The 18,854-nt window shown below is 29.6% G+C and overlaps 1 protein-coding gene and 1 pseudogene across 1 annotated transcript in view; both read left to right on the top strand.

Moving 5' to 3' along the window:
* LOC139906069 (FMRFamide receptor-like) overlaps positions 1 to 17,381 on the top strand; it is a 30,421-nt gene extending 13,040 nt beyond the window's left edge. The window contains exons 2-5 of the mRNA XM_071890197.1: positions 4,986 to 5,090; positions 10,744 to 10,938; positions 13,370 to 13,643; positions 16,779 to 17,381. Coding sequence (XP_071746298.1) covers positions 4,986 to 5,090; positions 10,744 to 10,938; positions 13,370 to 13,643; positions 16,779 to 17,165 — 961 coding nt within the window. The 3' untranslated portion in view covers positions 17,166 to 17,381. The remainder of the gene's footprint in view (positions 1 to 4,985; positions 5,091 to 10,743; positions 10,939 to 13,369; positions 13,644 to 16,778) is intronic.
* LOC121121722 (ras-related protein Rab-40C pseudogene) lies at positions 5,335 to 9,563 on the top strand (annotated as a pseudogene).
* Positions 17,382 to 18,854: the final 1,473 nt, after the last annotated feature.

The raw sequence follows: 18,854 nt of genomic DNA, 5'->3' as shown, positions 1-18,854 counted from the left end.
TTGTGTCACCCACTTTTTAAAAATTACATAAACCTTAAAAGATGCGTCCACACATATAAGTGTCCCTGTGTATTAAGCATTCCTTTTATGGAAAAAATGTAACCTTTTTTTTTCCGATTAGAAAATATCGGAGAAAATATTTAGGAGTTTTCGCCAATACCAATATGATAGAGATATTGGATATTTTGCCCGACATATAGACTTCGACGCTAATATCCGCCAAGTCTTATAGGTTCATCGACGAATCTGCTTTAAACGGTCTATGTAAGTTTTAAACTGACATGAACTATTGATTCTAAAACAGATTGAACAATTGAATTGATGATGACAAGATTAAATAGGTAAACAGAATCATCCTTCCAATTTCACTTGCCTAATGGATTTCAATGAAATCAGAGTGTCTTATTCGTTCCTTACGGAAGACTGATATGTGATCATCTTGAGTAACTGATATGATATTAAAAATCCTTATTGGCATTGAACTTTTTTAATAGAATGAAAACCTTGTGAAACTGAAGAATCAAGAATGTAGATCGTAGAGATTGACCAAGGGGAGAGGGACTCGGGACTCCACGTCTTTGAAATAATGGAGCATGGATGGAGTTGCTAAATAAGTGTACTCCAGGATACAAATACAAACTTCATTAGCTGAAATGTGGATTCTTAATGTCCAGAAACATAGAGTAGATGAGACTGAACGGATCACTGAACAGAAGTAGAGATTGACAATCTTTCTAGACCACTATCGTAGATACATCAAGCGAAGTCAAATTCTGTAGTGTAATACCTCCTTTTTATAAATCCCAGTCCTGCTCGAATAATATATTCTTCGAATCGCTTCACTTCATCTGGAAAAGTTATTTTCTCAATATTACAAGGTGGTAATAATTCAATTTTAACTTTACGCCGTCTCCCATTTAAAAATAGAAATAAAAAGTATTATATGTGGACAAACTTATTGAATGGTACACCTGCCCCTTTCTTAACGAATTAATAAATTAAATCGGTATGTTGCATCTACATAAATGAACGGTTTTTCGTTCCCTATCTATCTGAGAATGAAGGCTATCCAATTATGCCCAGATGTAAACTTTATGAACGTTATTCATTTTAAAGAGATACATACATAAAATATTAAAATAAACATTTAAGTTTATAATTAGGGCTCTAAATAAAAAAGTTATCCCTATAAAACCATCATGATATTAGAGACATATATTAGAGTATCATTTATTGTATTCTTTTATACACTATTTTGAAATTATGTTTTATTGCAAAATACAAGACCTGGTTGAAAGGCCCCCTTACCATAAGAAGTCTTTCTTTCAGTTTCCTTTACAAAACGGCTAGATACAGATTGTGTGCCTTATTCTTAACTCATCTATTTGCAGCTTAATGAAATGAGTTCGAAGGTAAGAGGTATTCATTTCTAAATCTTTATTCATCAGCTTGATTATATCATTGTCTTAATTTTAAATTATTTGGAAAAGGAAAATTGATTACTTTTCTGCTTAAACATTTACTGGTGTTCTTGTAATCGAAGCAACTATTGAAATTTGAAAATAAATAACTCATTGATTTTTCAACTATCTCTGAATTGTTAATGTTAGTCATCTTAGTAGAAGATTACAGAATTGATCAATCTTTTTTCTGTTTCAAATGCAAGCATTATTACCTTTAGGGAAAGGTTGTCGATTCTCCTTGTTTTTTTAGTCACATTTTGTAATGGCCTGGTCTAAAAAAAACTACAGTCCTATCATTGCTGTCCTATTAAAATTTGTTAGTTGAAGGTCCAGTCTTTATCGGTATTTTTATTGATTGAGAAAGGCAATCAATTTGCAATCGAACTGACACGAGGAAAGAATTTTAATCTTGTTATTTCGGGTTTTATACTTAACATAATGGATGAGGTCATAAGTGACATAAAAATATCGGATCGACAATAAAGTTTTCAAATACAGGATGTTATACTTGTAAAATTAATTTTTGCCGATAATATATCAGATTGGAATCCCTTCAAACCTCAACTAGAGTGTCTGGCTCTTTCGAAAAGAGGAAGTGAATTCGGGAGTTTGATTTTTGGTCTCATATTTTACCATACTGGTAGATCATATTTTGTACAGCCATCCCTTTTTATACGGGATACGACCACTGACCTATATAGTAACTGGATGCACAACCTATTGAATAAAAAGCCAAAAAATTACAAATCGCTCTTTATAATTTTTTCCCCTCTCCTTCCCCACAATTGTACAGCCCATTTACTGCGTTTACTGAGGAATTTAGCTCATTTGAGTCTTCACGTCCTATGGTCTCGACGTCTTCTCTATATGTAACGATTTCTATTTATACTATCAAAATTTTAAAAGTTTCGCTAAATGTGAAAGGTTTGAACGATCCAGGATCTCAATATGTCGGATCATTGGGATCTATTTATACTAGCGTAAAACGGAGAAATCTACAAAGTAATCAATTTATCGAAGACCTCAACTAGTGAAATCTTCCCCCGAGAATCTATTCATGCAAGCAGTGTTCAACCGCTTCCATTGAAGTCTGAAATGTTACGTTTTTTCAATAAATTTTATTTCTGAACAACAGCAGCTGAAATGACAAAGTTGTAGACTATGCTCTTTCAGCTGTAGAACATAACCTCTTTGAAGAAACAAGATACCTGAAGTTTTACGATGGAGGTGTGTGGCTAAACCTTATGTTATTTGTTCTAGATATCATTTATTATTTTCTTTGTTTTTAATTTATTCAATTCTAGCTGGGAGTGAAGAAAATATAAAAAATAGCTATAATCGTATGGCTAAATAACCGACTTGTAAGTTCTTTGGACTGTGGAATGTTAAAAGAGATCAGACTGATATTAAAAAAAAAAAAAAGACAGAATGAGGTTGGAAATACTGATTTGGAAATCAGTCTTAGAACCGATCCAACACTAGTCAAACTCTATGAGGAAGGTCATCTTTACATTATTACTGCAATGTTACCTATAAGTAGAAATAGGTTGGATAAAAATATTAATACTTCAAATTTGTATTTATCATACTTACATAGTTGTAGAGAGAGTTCTAGATTTAAACAAATTATAATCCTAGCCCTGTAATATCAAAATAAACTTGTATAATTTAAGGAATTCCTTGTTTCATAAGTCAGTAGATTAGGTAGCATTCTTCAGATTGAAAATTCTAAAATTCTAAAAGAATGGACCATCTAACACATTCATACGATTTACATCACTAATCATTGCACACCTTAAAATAAAAAAATTCTACGAAGATTATATTGACTAATTGGTATACAAATGCAATACAAAAGCCCGACCTATCAAATTCTGAATAAACAGGATATTGCTGTACGATTAAATTCTTTATTTTTCCAAGGGATTTTTAGTTTCTGAAACTTGTTTTCCAATATTGTAATATTTGGAAGTATATACCAAAAAAGCTTAATTAAAATTTTGATGAATTAACGTTAATGCCGGAAATATACTATAATTTAATATATCTTAAATAGCTGTTACTAAAGGACATAAGGGACGGAGTGGACATTCAGTAGAAGAAGATGTTTTTTCATTCTCGTTGCTAATTAGAATAAGATGGTCAACTGCGATTATTTTGATTTAGAAAATCTTGGAGACATTTTATTTAATATTTTGTGCCCTAAATTTAATTATTTATTATAATTAACCAATAATGGCAATATATTTTTCATTATGGTAATATCAAATGTGTAGTTCAGTGTACTATAAAAATAGTTGAATATCAAGTTTATTTCCCTTTTGGTCTTTGAAAATGTTTACCTCTCCAAAAGACATAAAAAAGAAGTTGTGGATCAATATTTTGTCGTAAATTTCAACGCATATATTGAAATTTCACATCTTAGGATATCAATTAACTAATTTCATGCTTCCATTTAGGCATCAAGAAATTATTATTTATGCCCTATTGATGGAAAACAACTTGTCATATAAAATGAACATCTTTAATTAAATGTGTTTTTATTTGGATAATATATTTTTTGGAGGAAATATTTTCATAGTTATTGAAGTTATCACATGGATATTTTGAAGCATATAAGTGGAATTGTTGTAATTATTTTGTTAAAGATTATAAAAACCCCGTAGAAATTAAGCAAAATAAATATTAATCAATCAATAGAAATTCCTTGATATACTATTTGTAATCCAAATGAACTTTTAATTGAAAAAATAGAAACATATTTTTAACGAATAGAAGTAATAAAATAAATTTATAAACGTCTTGCTTTACTTTTATGTACCGAAATCCTCTTTATTTAATCTAATAATAAGACTTTGTGGATAAAATATAGTTTTAGTTTGCTAATGCCCCATTAGATACTTTTGACTCATACACCGTTTCAATTTGACTATTATATTTTTCTTCATGTAAATATTTAATACGTATATGATGATATTTAGATGTACCTTTTAATTTCATTTTAACTGAAATAATAAAACAAATCTTGGAAAAGCTTTTGATACACTTGAAAGGATAATTAAATGACGTCAATACAAATTATCAAAATTTATATAAACAAAGGTATGATTAATTAAGGAAACATGAAGAGAAGGAATCAGACAAGAAAAAAAAATATATATTAAATTTTACGCGTTTATTCTTTTTATGGATAAATAATCATTTTATGAAATTAATCAACCATTTAATAATTTGAGATCTCGCCAAATAATTAAACATTTATTTTACTATTATTATTGATTGGTAACTTAAAATAATACTTAGTGAGGCTTTTTAATTCATAATAAAATTTACTAAGTGTTTTTTGGTAAAATAGCATTAATAGAAAATTGCTTAATCTTAATTCTTACCACACAATATTATTTCAAGTTGAAAATTTGTTTTCATCAAAATCATATTTTAATTGGTTCAAGGGTCAATATTTATAACACAAATATTTTATTACTATTTTTTAACTTGCTTATTTTTAATTTTATTTCTTAGGTATTATTATAATATATATACAGTAGTGGCACCAATGGTCTATGGATTTTTACATATAGGAAGAGTTGGGTCAGTTTTTGCAACACTGTCAATTACATTGGAAAGGTAAGATTCTTGGTTTCTACAGCAATGTTATATATTTGGTGTGTCAACACAAGGCAATCTTGAACAAAAATTAAGTTAAGGAAAAACTCCCAATTTACTGTCTACTTCATAATTAAATTATAATTTGTTGGATAGGTTGATATTCCTATAAATATTTACTATATTCTGGAGCTTTTATTTGATTTATGAACTTTGTTTAGTTCAAAACCCCGTTTTTAATAGTACATTGGTGAGCAATCCGGTGATGAGGGGAGTCATAAGCTCGGAGGCCAGAAATCGGAGTCTTACTCCCAAGAGTAATTCCCTTCGAGGTAGTTGGCATCTCACCAGAGCTTCACAGCCTCTTTCATTGGCTCATCACATGACCTGCAATCCCTTGGGTTTTTTTTCATTCCACCGTCCGTTGTTCTTTGACGTATTTCATTTAACAATACAGCGTATAAAAGCTGATAATTTGGAATGAATTTCGTTTCTATAACCCAACATCAAATGCAAGCTCTATGGAGCTCTAATTGACGCCGTACGATTTTCTTACGCAGACTTTAAAACTGATCAATATTTTTAAAGATCTTTAATAGGAAAATGCAGATTTTTCAAATAGTTTATCGATATAATAATTCATTTATAGAAAATTAAGGTAATTTAATTCAAAATACAAATATAATCCAGGCTCAACTTTGAGAAAAATCATCCCAGCTTGCGTTTGTGTTGACAGGTCACATATCTATATAAATTTGATAAAAACCTCACCGATAACCAAATGAATAATTATATTGTTTGCATAATTTATGAGAAAAGATTCATTTACATTGAGAATTACTGATTTTCGAAATATTTATATAATTTATACATTTCTATGCCAAAGAATATTAAATATAATTAACTAAATAAACAAAAATAAACATTAAAAAAATATTTTATTTGGAATGTATAGGTTCCAATCAGACCCCGTTTTAAATCTAAAGGATTATAGAATAATATTCGATAAATGACATAATCTATCATATGTTATATGAAAATATATACATATAGAACTATAAGCCCAATGCAGGTAGTTCAGATGAATTAGTAGTCTTCATTTGTAATGCGTTAAAGAGCTGAATCCAGTTATACAACTGAATATAAAAATTTACCCGTTATAGACTAGAAACAATAATTCATATTTTAATTAACTATGATTCAAGAAATTGTAACAAAATAAAAAAAGTTTAATCCATAAATTTGAACACTAAACTATTGCATTAAGGTAGATAATTCTTAATATATATTATTATCTTATTAACTGTTGTACCCACAGAGCGGTCTGTGCCCAGTTTCAACCTATGATTAATTTAATAAGGCTAAATTGGCCTCTTGAGGGTGGCAGGAATGTTGAGCTCCTCTTCTGGTTACTTTTGTACTTTTAAGGCTTTGGTGACTCATTTAGGTTCTTTAGAGCATCATACACGGTCTTCCTGGGATAACCAGTGGAGTTGATGATAGGCCCGTTGCCGTTTCCTTCTCCAGCTAATTCAGCAATAGTCATTCTTCTCGTCACTTCCATAATATTTCTTGTTAATATTTTCGTGACAAAGCTGGAACCAAATGTTTACTAAACACTCAATCTCTTATATGTAGCCTCTTATTAGCTTGCCTGCAATCTCTTCGTTTATCATCTTAAGGAAGTCAAACTTTCTTCGAAATTATCCGTCAGACATGAACAACAACAAATTGTTATATTTATGAAAGATGATTGCGATTTTAGAAAACGAATTTAATGAATAACGAACGTAGATCCTTTAATATAATATTATGGCGTTTTCATGGACTGACGAAAGTGACAACATCGATTTTAATTCCCATATTAAGGAACCAATATTTTTTCATAAAAAGTAAAAAAAAAAAGAGTAGTTAAAATAGGATAAAATGAATATTAATAGTAGTATTGAAATTAAAGATTATTTTTACTATTGGTTAATTATGTAAGTTGTACGTTAGTATCAAAATATATGCAAATCAGATAGATTTGTATGTGAAAGTTCCTTGCGCAAATTTTTGCCCATGTGTATCTTAACCCTCTGTTAGTAAATTGAGATATTATACACCACAAGATATATAAAAATTCGTCTAATTCCTTTGAATTTATTTATAATAGCAAATACTTTTCAGTATCCTACTTAAACATTAAATCTGATTATATAGAAATATTTATTGTTTCGATAATGGCTTGTTTAGAAGTTATTCGTATGCTTAGAAATTTTTAATCGAGGTTTAGAGAATTTACCTCTCTTGTGATCTGAAATTTAAGAGGCATATACACTACATTATAAGGAAGGCCAATTGAAACTTGGGAGTTATTAAAAGAAGCTTCAAAACTCGTGACCCTTCGTTTATGGTAAAACTTTTATAAATTTTATGTCCTTCCAATTTTAATGCGCAGATCTGAGATCTGGAATCCTTCAAAAAACTACTTGATTAAGTCCATAGAAAAGATATAATCCAGGTTTGTGTCATTTTTCCATCATTGAGAGATAACGAGAACTATGAATTCAAAATCAAAAGACTAAGCCTCATCACTTTGTCTAATAGACGTACTATTAAAGATATATTTACGTTCCACCGAATTTTAAACAAAAAGATAAGCCTATTTCCCCCACCCTGGATACTAAATAAAGGCTATCTCTTCCACAAAACGAGACCCTCCACTCATTTTTTTTTTTTTTTTTTTCCACTAAAACATTATTTTAAAAATTTTAATATTTTTATTTTATACGATTGATTCACTTGTAAATATTAAGGATGATAATTTTTAAACTTTATAAGCATTAAATCTAAGTCGACCTTTATAGGCTTTGTTTATCGCCGCTAGTCGAAAAAAAAATGATATCTGTAATTACTTCTGGTATATGAATCAAGGAAACTGAAGAACTCTTATCAATGAAATAGTTTTCTGAAAGTAAGAGACGAAGCAGAGTTGACTTAAGAAGAAAAGGACTCGATAATTTCAATAAAAGAACAGTGGATGGAGGATGTTAAATCTGTTTGTTTCTCACTTGGGCTTTTAGGTGTTTATTCTTTCTTTTTTATGGAACTCATTAGTTATTATAGAATTATACTCATTAGTTGATGTGGAGGGATTTATATATTTATGCTCATAAATGGAATTATTCACAAGGTCAGAAGTCATTATCACATCCCTTGATGCAAAGGAACATCTGCAATATAAACGATCATTCCATTAAAGAAGATGAGATCCCCCGAGTAAGGCACACATAGACGAGATCTCTTGAACAGAACATAAAGAGTAGGATATCTAAATTGGAAAATATGAGCTCCTATGAATAATGGATAGATACAGATCCCATTAATTACAATCTAGGAAGAGGAGAAACTTTTTTTAACTATTTGAGGAAGATGTTACCACAAGGACAATTAAAAACATTGAATAAAAAAAAAAGAGCACGTGCAACATCATTATTTCCATTTCTAATATCAAGATAGTAATTGATCAAATGTAAAGAATAATGAAGTGACGAAAATGGTTTATTTTTATAGTATAACGAATGAGTCTGTAAGGTGGAGTGATTCAAAATATAGATCTAAGTAGTCCTGGAGAAGTAACTTCTTCCCCTAACCCTTCTTCTACAAATACGGGATATGATTATTTGTTAAAAGTCCTCTTAGTGGGCGTTTCCGATATTGGGAAACAAAAGATTCTTTTAGGTTTGCAAGATGGGGCATCGGATTGCCCTTTTTCTTGCTCGACTTCCGGCAATTATGGAGCAGCTTATAAGACTACCATGATACTCATTGATGGAAAAAGAGTAAAACTTCAGCTATGAGACACAAGTGGACAAGGGAGATTCTGCACCATAATCAGATCTTACTCCCGTGGAGCACAAGGAATATTACTAGTGTATGATATAAACAACAAATGGTCATTTGAAGGTATCAATCATTGGTTAAAAGAAGTGAATGATCATGCTCCTGGAATTCCTAAGATATTTTAATAGGAAATAGATTGCACTTAGCTTTTAGAAGACAAGTCGACAAAATGAAGTTGAGGACTACGCCGAGAAAAACTCCATGGGATTTTTCGAAGTCTCTCCTCTAGTTAATTTTAATATATCAGAAAGTTTTATTGAGTTAGCTCGAATGGCCCTCAAACGAAACGGAATGGAGAAATTATGGAGGTTAAATAAAGTTTCTTCTTTGTACGAACTCTGTGCAGACACCATTGTCAATCGAACATCAGTGTACGGAATAGATTAACTTCCATTGACTCAAAGTGTTCAACAAAATCTCAAATCCTATACTCTTTCAACCTCCAGTGGACAAAATTCCTCTATATCATCTTTCTCTTTTGTGGGTTCTGGCTCTTACAAGTCTATAACAATTAACAAACGAAGATCTCGTCCTTTAAACTATCATAATAGAACACCTGCTGATACTGCAAAAGCGGAATTAGGAAGAAAGTTCCACATCATTATTTAAAAATTAACTATAGTTTTGTCCAATGTGTTGATCTTTTTTGAAATTACATTTTATAAGACTAAAAAAAAAAAAAAAAATCACTAAAGAGAAAATTATAATATACAAATGAATTTCATCCCTTCATTTTACAATTATACATATTTATATACTATGATTATTAGTATTTATTTTTTTATTTTATATGCCAATCTACTTGTTTTATAGCAGACATTTTTGTCTTGCTTGATGGTATGAGTGAAATTAGTTCGATAAAAATAATAGTAAATTATTTGTGTAAAGTCTATATTATGTTAAGACATTAACTTTGTTGCAAAGTGTTTATTAATATAATATACGTATACTCCTATATGATTTTTACCTTTAAAAAAAAAAGAGTAGTTTATCAAATCTTGAAACCTAGCTTTACTGATGAGTATTTTAGTCTTTAGAGCTTTCACAAATAAAAACGAATAAAATTCTTTTGTTATACATACACGCATGCAATATTTCATTAATGCGACTACATTATTATTTCTTATATATAAAATGTTAATATGATTTACATCCAAGATTACTATATACAGTGCACCCTGTATACACTTTTGAATGTATACATATATTGGTTAATATAGCATAAAAATAAATAACATAAAAAATTTGAAAGGGTGTACATATGCATAACAATAAATAAAAAATATTGCAGGCGTGTGAATATTTCATAAATACGATTACTTTTTAATTCCTTAGATCAAAATAAATTTATTATTATATATATAATGGAGCACTATATACAGTGCACCCAGTGACTTGTTTTCCTGTATACATACATTCATGCATACACAAACCCAAGCTTGGCTTTATTAATATAGATAAAATAGTACAAAGCAAAAGGTGGAATACAAACCAAATGGTGTTTTTATTTTCATTTTTTTACAAAGTACAATCAATTTATTCCTTTGTAAAAAATAGATAGTTTACTCTGGCAACATTACAATCAACATTTTAAGGCCGTTGATTTCAAGTAATTTTCTACAAAGTTGTGTCTTTAGTGTTATTATTTATACTTAAATTGTTAATGTTAGTGGGGAGAATGCTATTTAAGGGGTATTACTAAGTTCTAGAATGTCTAGTTCAGCTCCGATTTGAATTGCTAAAAAAAAACTTCCATTCCAAGAAATAATATTTTTTTTTTCTTATTTAGATACTTTGCTGTAAAATGGCCGTTGGGTGAAAAACGCATACAAAAGGGACTTATTAGTGGTACCATTATATTTTCAATTCTCTTCAACATACCAAAATTCTACGAGCTAAGAACTGAATACGTCTATAATAATGAAACAAAAACTCATGATGCATATATACAACCAAGCGATCTCAGGAATAATATTTATTACAGGTAAATCAAATCATTAATATGAAGTACATAAATACCCTAGGGGGAATTTTATAATAGAATAAAACCACAGGAAAATTAATGCTGATATAATTGAATGTTTCGATTGCGAACCTAAAAAAATATTTCAGGGTGTACCGATATTAGGGTAATTCAAAGGAACGGTAATAGGAAGTTTATTTTTGAAATTACAACAGTTAAACTTTGTACATATAATTTTCTGCAACATATCAAAAAAAAATTTAAACAAATTTTGCAAACAGTTAAAACAGGACTTCACAGTTGCCGTCAAGTCTGAGGAAAGTCTTTGACAGCAGCACAGACAACATGATGACCGATTTGGTCCCATGCCTTAACCAGGAAAGCCTTCAAACATAGGATTGTTTTTTAAAGTCATTTAGTGTAATTCCTTCTCTATGGACGACTAAGACGTGAACATATGTTCATTGAGTTCAAGAGAATATTTTATCCCGGATACGTTTCTATCTATAGAAAAAAAATTATCACAGTTGTCAAAAAATCCGACATCCTCCATACCTAAAGAGAAATCGTAGTCAAAAACCCCAAAAATTCTTGCTAACACCCTTGATGACGTTTTCATTTTATCATTATTTTCCAAATATATCGTTATAATTATACTTTCCTGGGTTAGAAAAATATGTTAAATAGGATATTTCCTCAGGGGTCTAATAAATTAATCAAGAGTGCGAAAAAACTGTTAAAAGCTGAACACACTTGCCACATTTTTGGTTTTAATAGATGAGTAATTAAAAAATTTTAATCTCTTTCATTTTTTAAATTGCTGATTTCGTATTTATTATTTATATATTGGATTTTAAATATCAGTAATAATTGTCAACTTCTCCTAATTACACAAGAAAAAAAAATCTACCTTTTTTGGGCCCTATGAATGAGATAATATGCACCTGATTATTTCTATCCCGAGAGACTAAACATGGCATTTATCACCAAAACTTCTTGTTTTGTAGCCTACACAGGTTTTTTTGAATAATATTTCCTCCTTCAGCAGCATGGCTTATTGTTATTTTTCACCTTGAAAGGTCTAAAGCAAAGAAAAAAATATCAATTTAGTTTGAAAGTACAACCCTTGAGAGTCAAAATTATTTTATTTTTGGATCTTCTTCATAATCGAAGAAAATGTATTTTAATTAAATATAAATGAGGGTTCACAATAAAACAAAAATTTTATGTTTAAAATTATATAAGATTTGTTGCTTGAAAAAATATTTTCTTATATTAATTAAGCTATGAAAAGTTATTGATGGTCTATAAAATGTTGTTCACCGTAAGTAACAAAAACAGACATTTTGGTTCATAAAGGAAATTTTAATGTTCTCAAGGTAAAAAAAAAAACATAATCTTAATTGAAGGTCAAAAATTTGTTGACCCATGTAATCGATTAATCTATCACTGTATATAATTGGTAGAGCAGTATTTTTTTTTTTATTTCATCTATCAGTTATCCTTTTTTTATCTTTCTCCAAAAAATCGGTATTGTTTAGGCTATTTTTTAAATATTAAGTTACTGGGTAATCTAATTCAAGTTGATGATTACTGAATGTAAAAAAGTTTGATGTAATTAGTTGTTAAAAGGACAACTATATTCAAGATATGTGGCCTGTTAACACAAAAGGAAAAATTGATTGGAAATTTCATTTAGAATCTTCTATTATTGTCATCTTTTTCCAACAAATTATTATTATTATTAACTTTTTGAATCTGTAACAAATTGCACTTACAGTAGCCAAAATAGATCGTCACAAGAAATGAATAATAAATACATTTTAATTTAAGTGTCTCAAATCAAATAAAACTTGTTAACTATTACTAACATTCTGGGGCATCTTAATTCATTCTACAAATTTGAATATAAAGCCTATCATTGACTTAAATATGTCTATAAGATAATATTGACCAGTATGTATGTGTCAAATAAATAATAGTTTGGATTTTTCTCCTTTTCTTGAGTTTTGTTCAAGATTGTTTTTAGTTTAATGTATCACATATTATATACTAATAATAAATATAAAGATATTTGGGGCACCTCTCAGACTCTAAACAAAAATTTAATCGTTTTCAAATCTTGGTATTTATTTTTTTTGTCTTAATCTTTGGACTAATTTCCTCTTAAATCATATATAGGTTAGTTAAAAATCCTTGGTAAGCTTGAATACAAAACCCATAATATATCTATTAGATATTGGGTTAAATGTATACGTACATACATAGATTTGTAATAGAAAATTAATTTAGAATTTTGCCTTTATTTGTTTTTTCTTCAAAATTGTTTTTATGTTGATGTACAATATGCTGAGATTTTTTGCTTCAAATAATTAATATTTGTTTAATTAAATAAAAAATTTGTTAATATGATATTACTATTAAAAAAAGATTTAATTTATTTTTATTTCAGCACATATTATATTTTTTGGTCTAAATTCCTCTTGATCGAATTCATTCCCTACATTATACTTATTGTGTTGAACACATCGATTATGAAGACTACACATCGAGCAATGGTGGATCGTCAAAGACTTGGAGTCCAAATAAATCAATCCCAACAACTCTCAAAAGATGAAGCCCAGATGTCAAAAATTCTTCTTACCATCGTTGTTGTATTTGTCTCTTGTCAAAGCTTGAAAATAATCCCGGATTTGTATGAAGTTCTTACATGCTTAACCAAAAGGGTAAATAAGTTATAAATAATTAATTTAATATTGGTTTTGAGACTTAGTCCAAGACTAGTTTTAACAATTTTTTCATGAGCGATTTGAAGAGATATTTCGGTCCATTGCACCTCTCAGACTCTAAACAAAAATTTAATCGTTTTCAAATCTTGGTATTTATTTTTTTTGTCTTAATCTTTGGACTAATTTCCTCACTTATTCGGATTTATGATTTATGTAAATGTAATTTATTCATATTGAATATTTTCAAGAAGAGCAGCTTAGCTCCCATAACGTTTCATTATATCAGCTACAATCAGCAGCGGTGGCAAGAGAGGGGGAGAAGGAAATAAACAAGAACATTCTCAATAATTACTCCAATTTTGACCCCAACCACAATTCTACTCTGACTCCAACAACTACTTTAAATCATAACTTTACAACAACTCTTACGTCTTTTATGAGCACAAACGAATTTTTAAGCAGCTTTTGAATATAGTTTAATATTAATAACAACGGCTAAGGAAATGAAAATTAATTCTTCAGATTACCAACTCCAAAAAAAAAAAAAAAAAAAAAACCCTCACAAGGACTTCACGTATTATGTAACACAATTAATTTTATAAATTAATACGTGAATCGTAGAATCGAAATTGACCTAATTTTAAATGGGACAGACATATATTTTGTATGATTGATGCTGACCGAATTTTTCATTTGGAACACTGATCTAGGTAAAAAAATTATTTATACAGGTGTAGAATTAACTACTTTAAATGACTGAATTAGTTTGATCTACTCAAAGTCATAACGGTATCAGACAGGTCTAGGACTATCCGATCGAAACCAAAAACTAGTGATTATAAAACTTTTTGCAGTGTGAACCACCTAGAAAATATCAATTACTATTTTAAAAAACTTTTAATATTTTACAGAATGTTATGTGGGATGACCTGCTTGTATAAAAGACATGTTTTTTTATTTCTTTGATATAATTATTTAGATGTTTGTCATAACTTTAAAGGTGTACATAACATTATTGAGGATGATCTTTTAATAAAATTATATTGTTGAATGACTATCTTTCTATTAGATACATATTTTTAGATAATTAAAAAGAAGATGCTTCTTATTTCTTTGACATTATTAATTTAATTTATGTTATTATTTAAAAATGTATTTCTAAAGTTGACAAAGAAAATCTTTTATTAAATATTAAAAATTATGATTACAAAAATGTTGTAAGGGTTGTAATGTTGTAAATCATCCACGTACGACAAGTTTGAGAACCATTGAACTAGAATAGCATAATTTATGAATCTCAATATACATTTCTATTTATGTAATACTTTTAAACTTAAAAACTAATACGAATGTTTTTTTAGTTATAATCTAAAAGCGACAGTACCCAGTATTGCTCGCAGTTATTAGCTATCTATGAGCAGAGGTATTTTTTCATATGAATTTCGAACATATCTGAGAGTAACTCCTTGATTTTCATGGACATGTTCTTTTCGAAAGAATGAATAAATAACGATACAGCTTGAGAAAATTAAATAAAAGCATTTTCTTGTTGCATACAACAACAAAACTTCCATTCTAAAAAAGGATTCAAAACCATAAATATATTTACTCTCCCTTTATTATGAGGCGCTCAGCTTTAGCTACACAAGGTTGTTGCTACATCTCATCCATATCATATTAGAAATGTGTAAGTGAAGGCTAAATGCAAGCCTGCTTCCAATGGGATAAAAGAACTGAGAAATTACTACACTGAAAAAACATAAGTTCAAAAGACCATTTCTGATATTTTTATGGTAAAAAAAAATATACATTTGATTTAAATACTTAAACATATATCTCCATAATAAATCAGGCCTATGAAATTCATACATCACAGTTTCAATAAAATTATTAAATTCAAGTATCAAACCTATTACAAGCCTTTTTTTTTAGGTTAAGGTATATACTGTGCGTCAGCAAATTGAGGAAAGATCTTTAAAGTCAATTTTCGATTTAAAAAAAAGTAAATTCCGAGGTTTTGTAGAACAAAGGTTGTAAAGGCCTGAATTTTAGTTTTCAAGTGATACTTGTTTTGAGCAGCTCAGATAACAGCAAGTGTTTGAAATGGACGCACAATACAAAGAGTTGCTGACATGTTCCACACCGGAATATCAGTGACCTACATTTGTGTGATTGTACCTTGCAAAAAGACACTGGTTTATGAGGTGAGGAATAAGATCAAGGAAGAAGAAAGTCTGGAGCAGTAGCCGGGAAGTGGGGGGCAGAACAAATTGAAGAATGTCGAGTTTTTGGAGCAATTGGAAGACACCATCCTGGGACAATCCAACATTGGAATGACCTCATATGTCAGAAGGAAGCGTCAACGACTTACTGAATTGGTCAAAATCAGCAGACTGAATACAGGAAAACGGGTCGTTAATTAGCCTTCTATCTTTTGGCTCCTATGATCCCCTGACTGTGCTCCTCTAAATTACGGAATCTGGGCTATACGGAAAGTAGAGCCTGTACCAACCCTTACTCGTCTGTCAACGCCCTTAAGGCTGCTATTTATGAGCAATTGACTATCATGCATGAAAAATGTGTTGTGAGAGTCGGCAGTGCCTCCAGGAGAAAAATTGACACAATGGTTGTTGCAAAATTGTGGACATATTGAGAAATGAAAGTTGAATATGTGAATAATTAATTGTATAAATAAATATTTTTTCTATCACCATCCTTGCACTCTCCACGAGGCATTTGACTTCCTGCGATTTGCAGACGTACACCGTATATTGGACTATTTGAATCTAATAAATGAGTCAGTTTTTCATAAAAATATGACAAATGTTGGTATAAAAATATGTTATGTCATTGTAGTAATTTCTCAGTTAAGCTACACCTACATGTTTCTAGTATTATATGCCTCATCTAAAGTAACATTTATTATTTTTTATGTGTAATTTCTTTCCCTTTTCTTTTTTAATGAAAAACACTCAGTACATACGCTTGTTGTTAAAAATTAGTCCTCCTCAGACAAACTTTGTTTTATTAATATAGATTTCAAACTTTAAACTCAAATCCGATTATTAAAAATAATAAACTAAAATATAGAATGAATTAAGGTCTTAATCTTTTTTATATTAACTTTTTCAGGGTCAATGCCCATCAACACCGTTTATTGATGGCATCATTCATCTTTCTCATTTCTTTTTGGCGGTGAATTCATCAATCAACTTTATCATATATATATTTCGAGGATCAAAGTTCAGAAAGGTTTTTGCTCAAAAGTTTTATAGAAATAAAAACTCTAGTAGTTTTGAAGTACGCCCCAGTACAGTCCGAACAAACATTTTCGATGAAAGAGTTTCCAATAATCCTCACTCAAATCCATCATCTCTTCATGCACTCTCCACGCAAACCTTTAGTTCTAGCAAGAATGGGGCAAAAACTCCAAATAACACCACCACCTCTGTTTACAAGAATAGAAGTCGAAATGGCAAGGCATACTTTACTGAAGTAATGAGACAAACCTATGTTTAAATTGATGTTCTACTTCCGCTTAATACAATTGATAAATTATATTAATTTTTAATTCAAATAAAGTAGGTCATAATGAAGAATTAAGTAATAATATGTTTTGAGGGTTAGTTTTTCCTTAACTTTAAATGGATATGATAAATATTTTTAGATATTATTCCTTATTGAAACAAGATAATATCACAAAATCTTTTTGGTAGAGAATACATATTTGGCAAAAAGTGTGGCTCATAGAGAAATAAATAAATACATACAAAGAAAGGATTTCGGTTGGTGGTTCGACATATTAAGGCTCTATTAGATTAAAATCTTCACCCTGCAGCAATGAATGTCAGCTATGGTAAAGGGTATAAACAATGATACAGTAATGCATTGAGATACAAGTACCACAACATACGAACATTCATAAAGACATGAGCTAGTGGAGAGTTGGAGACAGATTGTGAAAGCCACTTCAAGCTTTTACATTCAAACACTGGTCCATGAAGAAAGATAACTCTCACATGTCAAGGAATTACTGTACATCAAGGGCGTTGCTAACTTTCCTCATTGTTGGGGCCTTAGTCCAAAACTTATCATGATTTTAAATATACTTCCTTATGTTTTTGTTTATTTTATATATATAGTACACGTAGCATGGCTGAATAGAAGGGAATACAAACAAAAAATGAAGGTAGAAGAAAATAGACGGAGATAAGTATGTAGAAAGACAAAGATAGAAAAGACAAGGACGAAGAGTAGATAAGGAAAATGAGCTTCTATTTCTGCCAGAAAACGGCATTTGAGGCCCAAATAAATATCATAAGAACATGTTTTGTTCTTTCATACGTCTACTTGCTAAATATTAGACTAATTTTTTTGACCAATTTGGATTTCCTGTATGATAACACCGAAAAAAGACTTATAAATATATGTAAGATCTGATTAAAAAAATTGGGGGGAGAGCTTCAGAAAAGTTTTATGGGGCTGAACCCCCCCCCCCCTTCATAAGGGATAGCGACGCCACTGATGTACATTATTATTTTATCTCTAGACATGAAGGTGAATTAAAATTTCACCGGCAGCTAAAGGAAAAAAGTTGATAACTTGACTTTTTATTGTAGCATTAGAGTCTATCAATGTGAAAAATCATTGTTTAATTACTGATTATTAATGTAAGAAAAACAAAAAAATGGAACGTCCTATTATAGCTATTTTACATTCAAATACCTTTGATCAATCGTTATTGCAATAACTTTATTACATATTGTCGCTTCTATGTTCTTTTTTCTCTATGAGTAACCTCAATTAGGGTCTACAATAGATACAAAATAAAGTGGTAAGAAGGATATGAAAGCTACATCCAACAGTTTTGAGACACCACATTACTTGATTACACATAATCTGATAATATCCTAAATAGATACGTCCAAAAAAAAATCCCTATAACATTTATTACATGACTATTTTAAATCCAATTTCCTTTATCATTTCATGACTGTTATACTCTAAAAAATAAACTTTTGTTAGTTTCATTTATGTTTCATGTAATGAATATTCCTTGATTGAATTAACCAGATGAGTTCAACAGAGGGAATATTTATTACATGAAACATAAATGAAACTAACAAAAGTTTATTTTTTAGAGTATAACAGTCATGAAATGATAAAGGAAATTGGATTTAAAACATTCATGCAATAAATGTTATAGGG

The sequence above is a fragment of the Lepeophtheirus salmonis genome, chromosome 7, assembly GCF_016086655.4.
Source record: "Lepeophtheirus salmonis chromosome 7, UVic_Lsal_1.4, whole genome shotgun sequence".
NCBI classification, from domain to species: Eukaryota; Metazoa; Arthropoda; class Copepoda; order Siphonostomatoida; family Caligidae; genus Lepeophtheirus; species Lepeophtheirus salmonis.
Note: the sequence above shows the minus strand (reverse complement) of the source record. Positions and strands in the feature narration are given on the sequence as shown.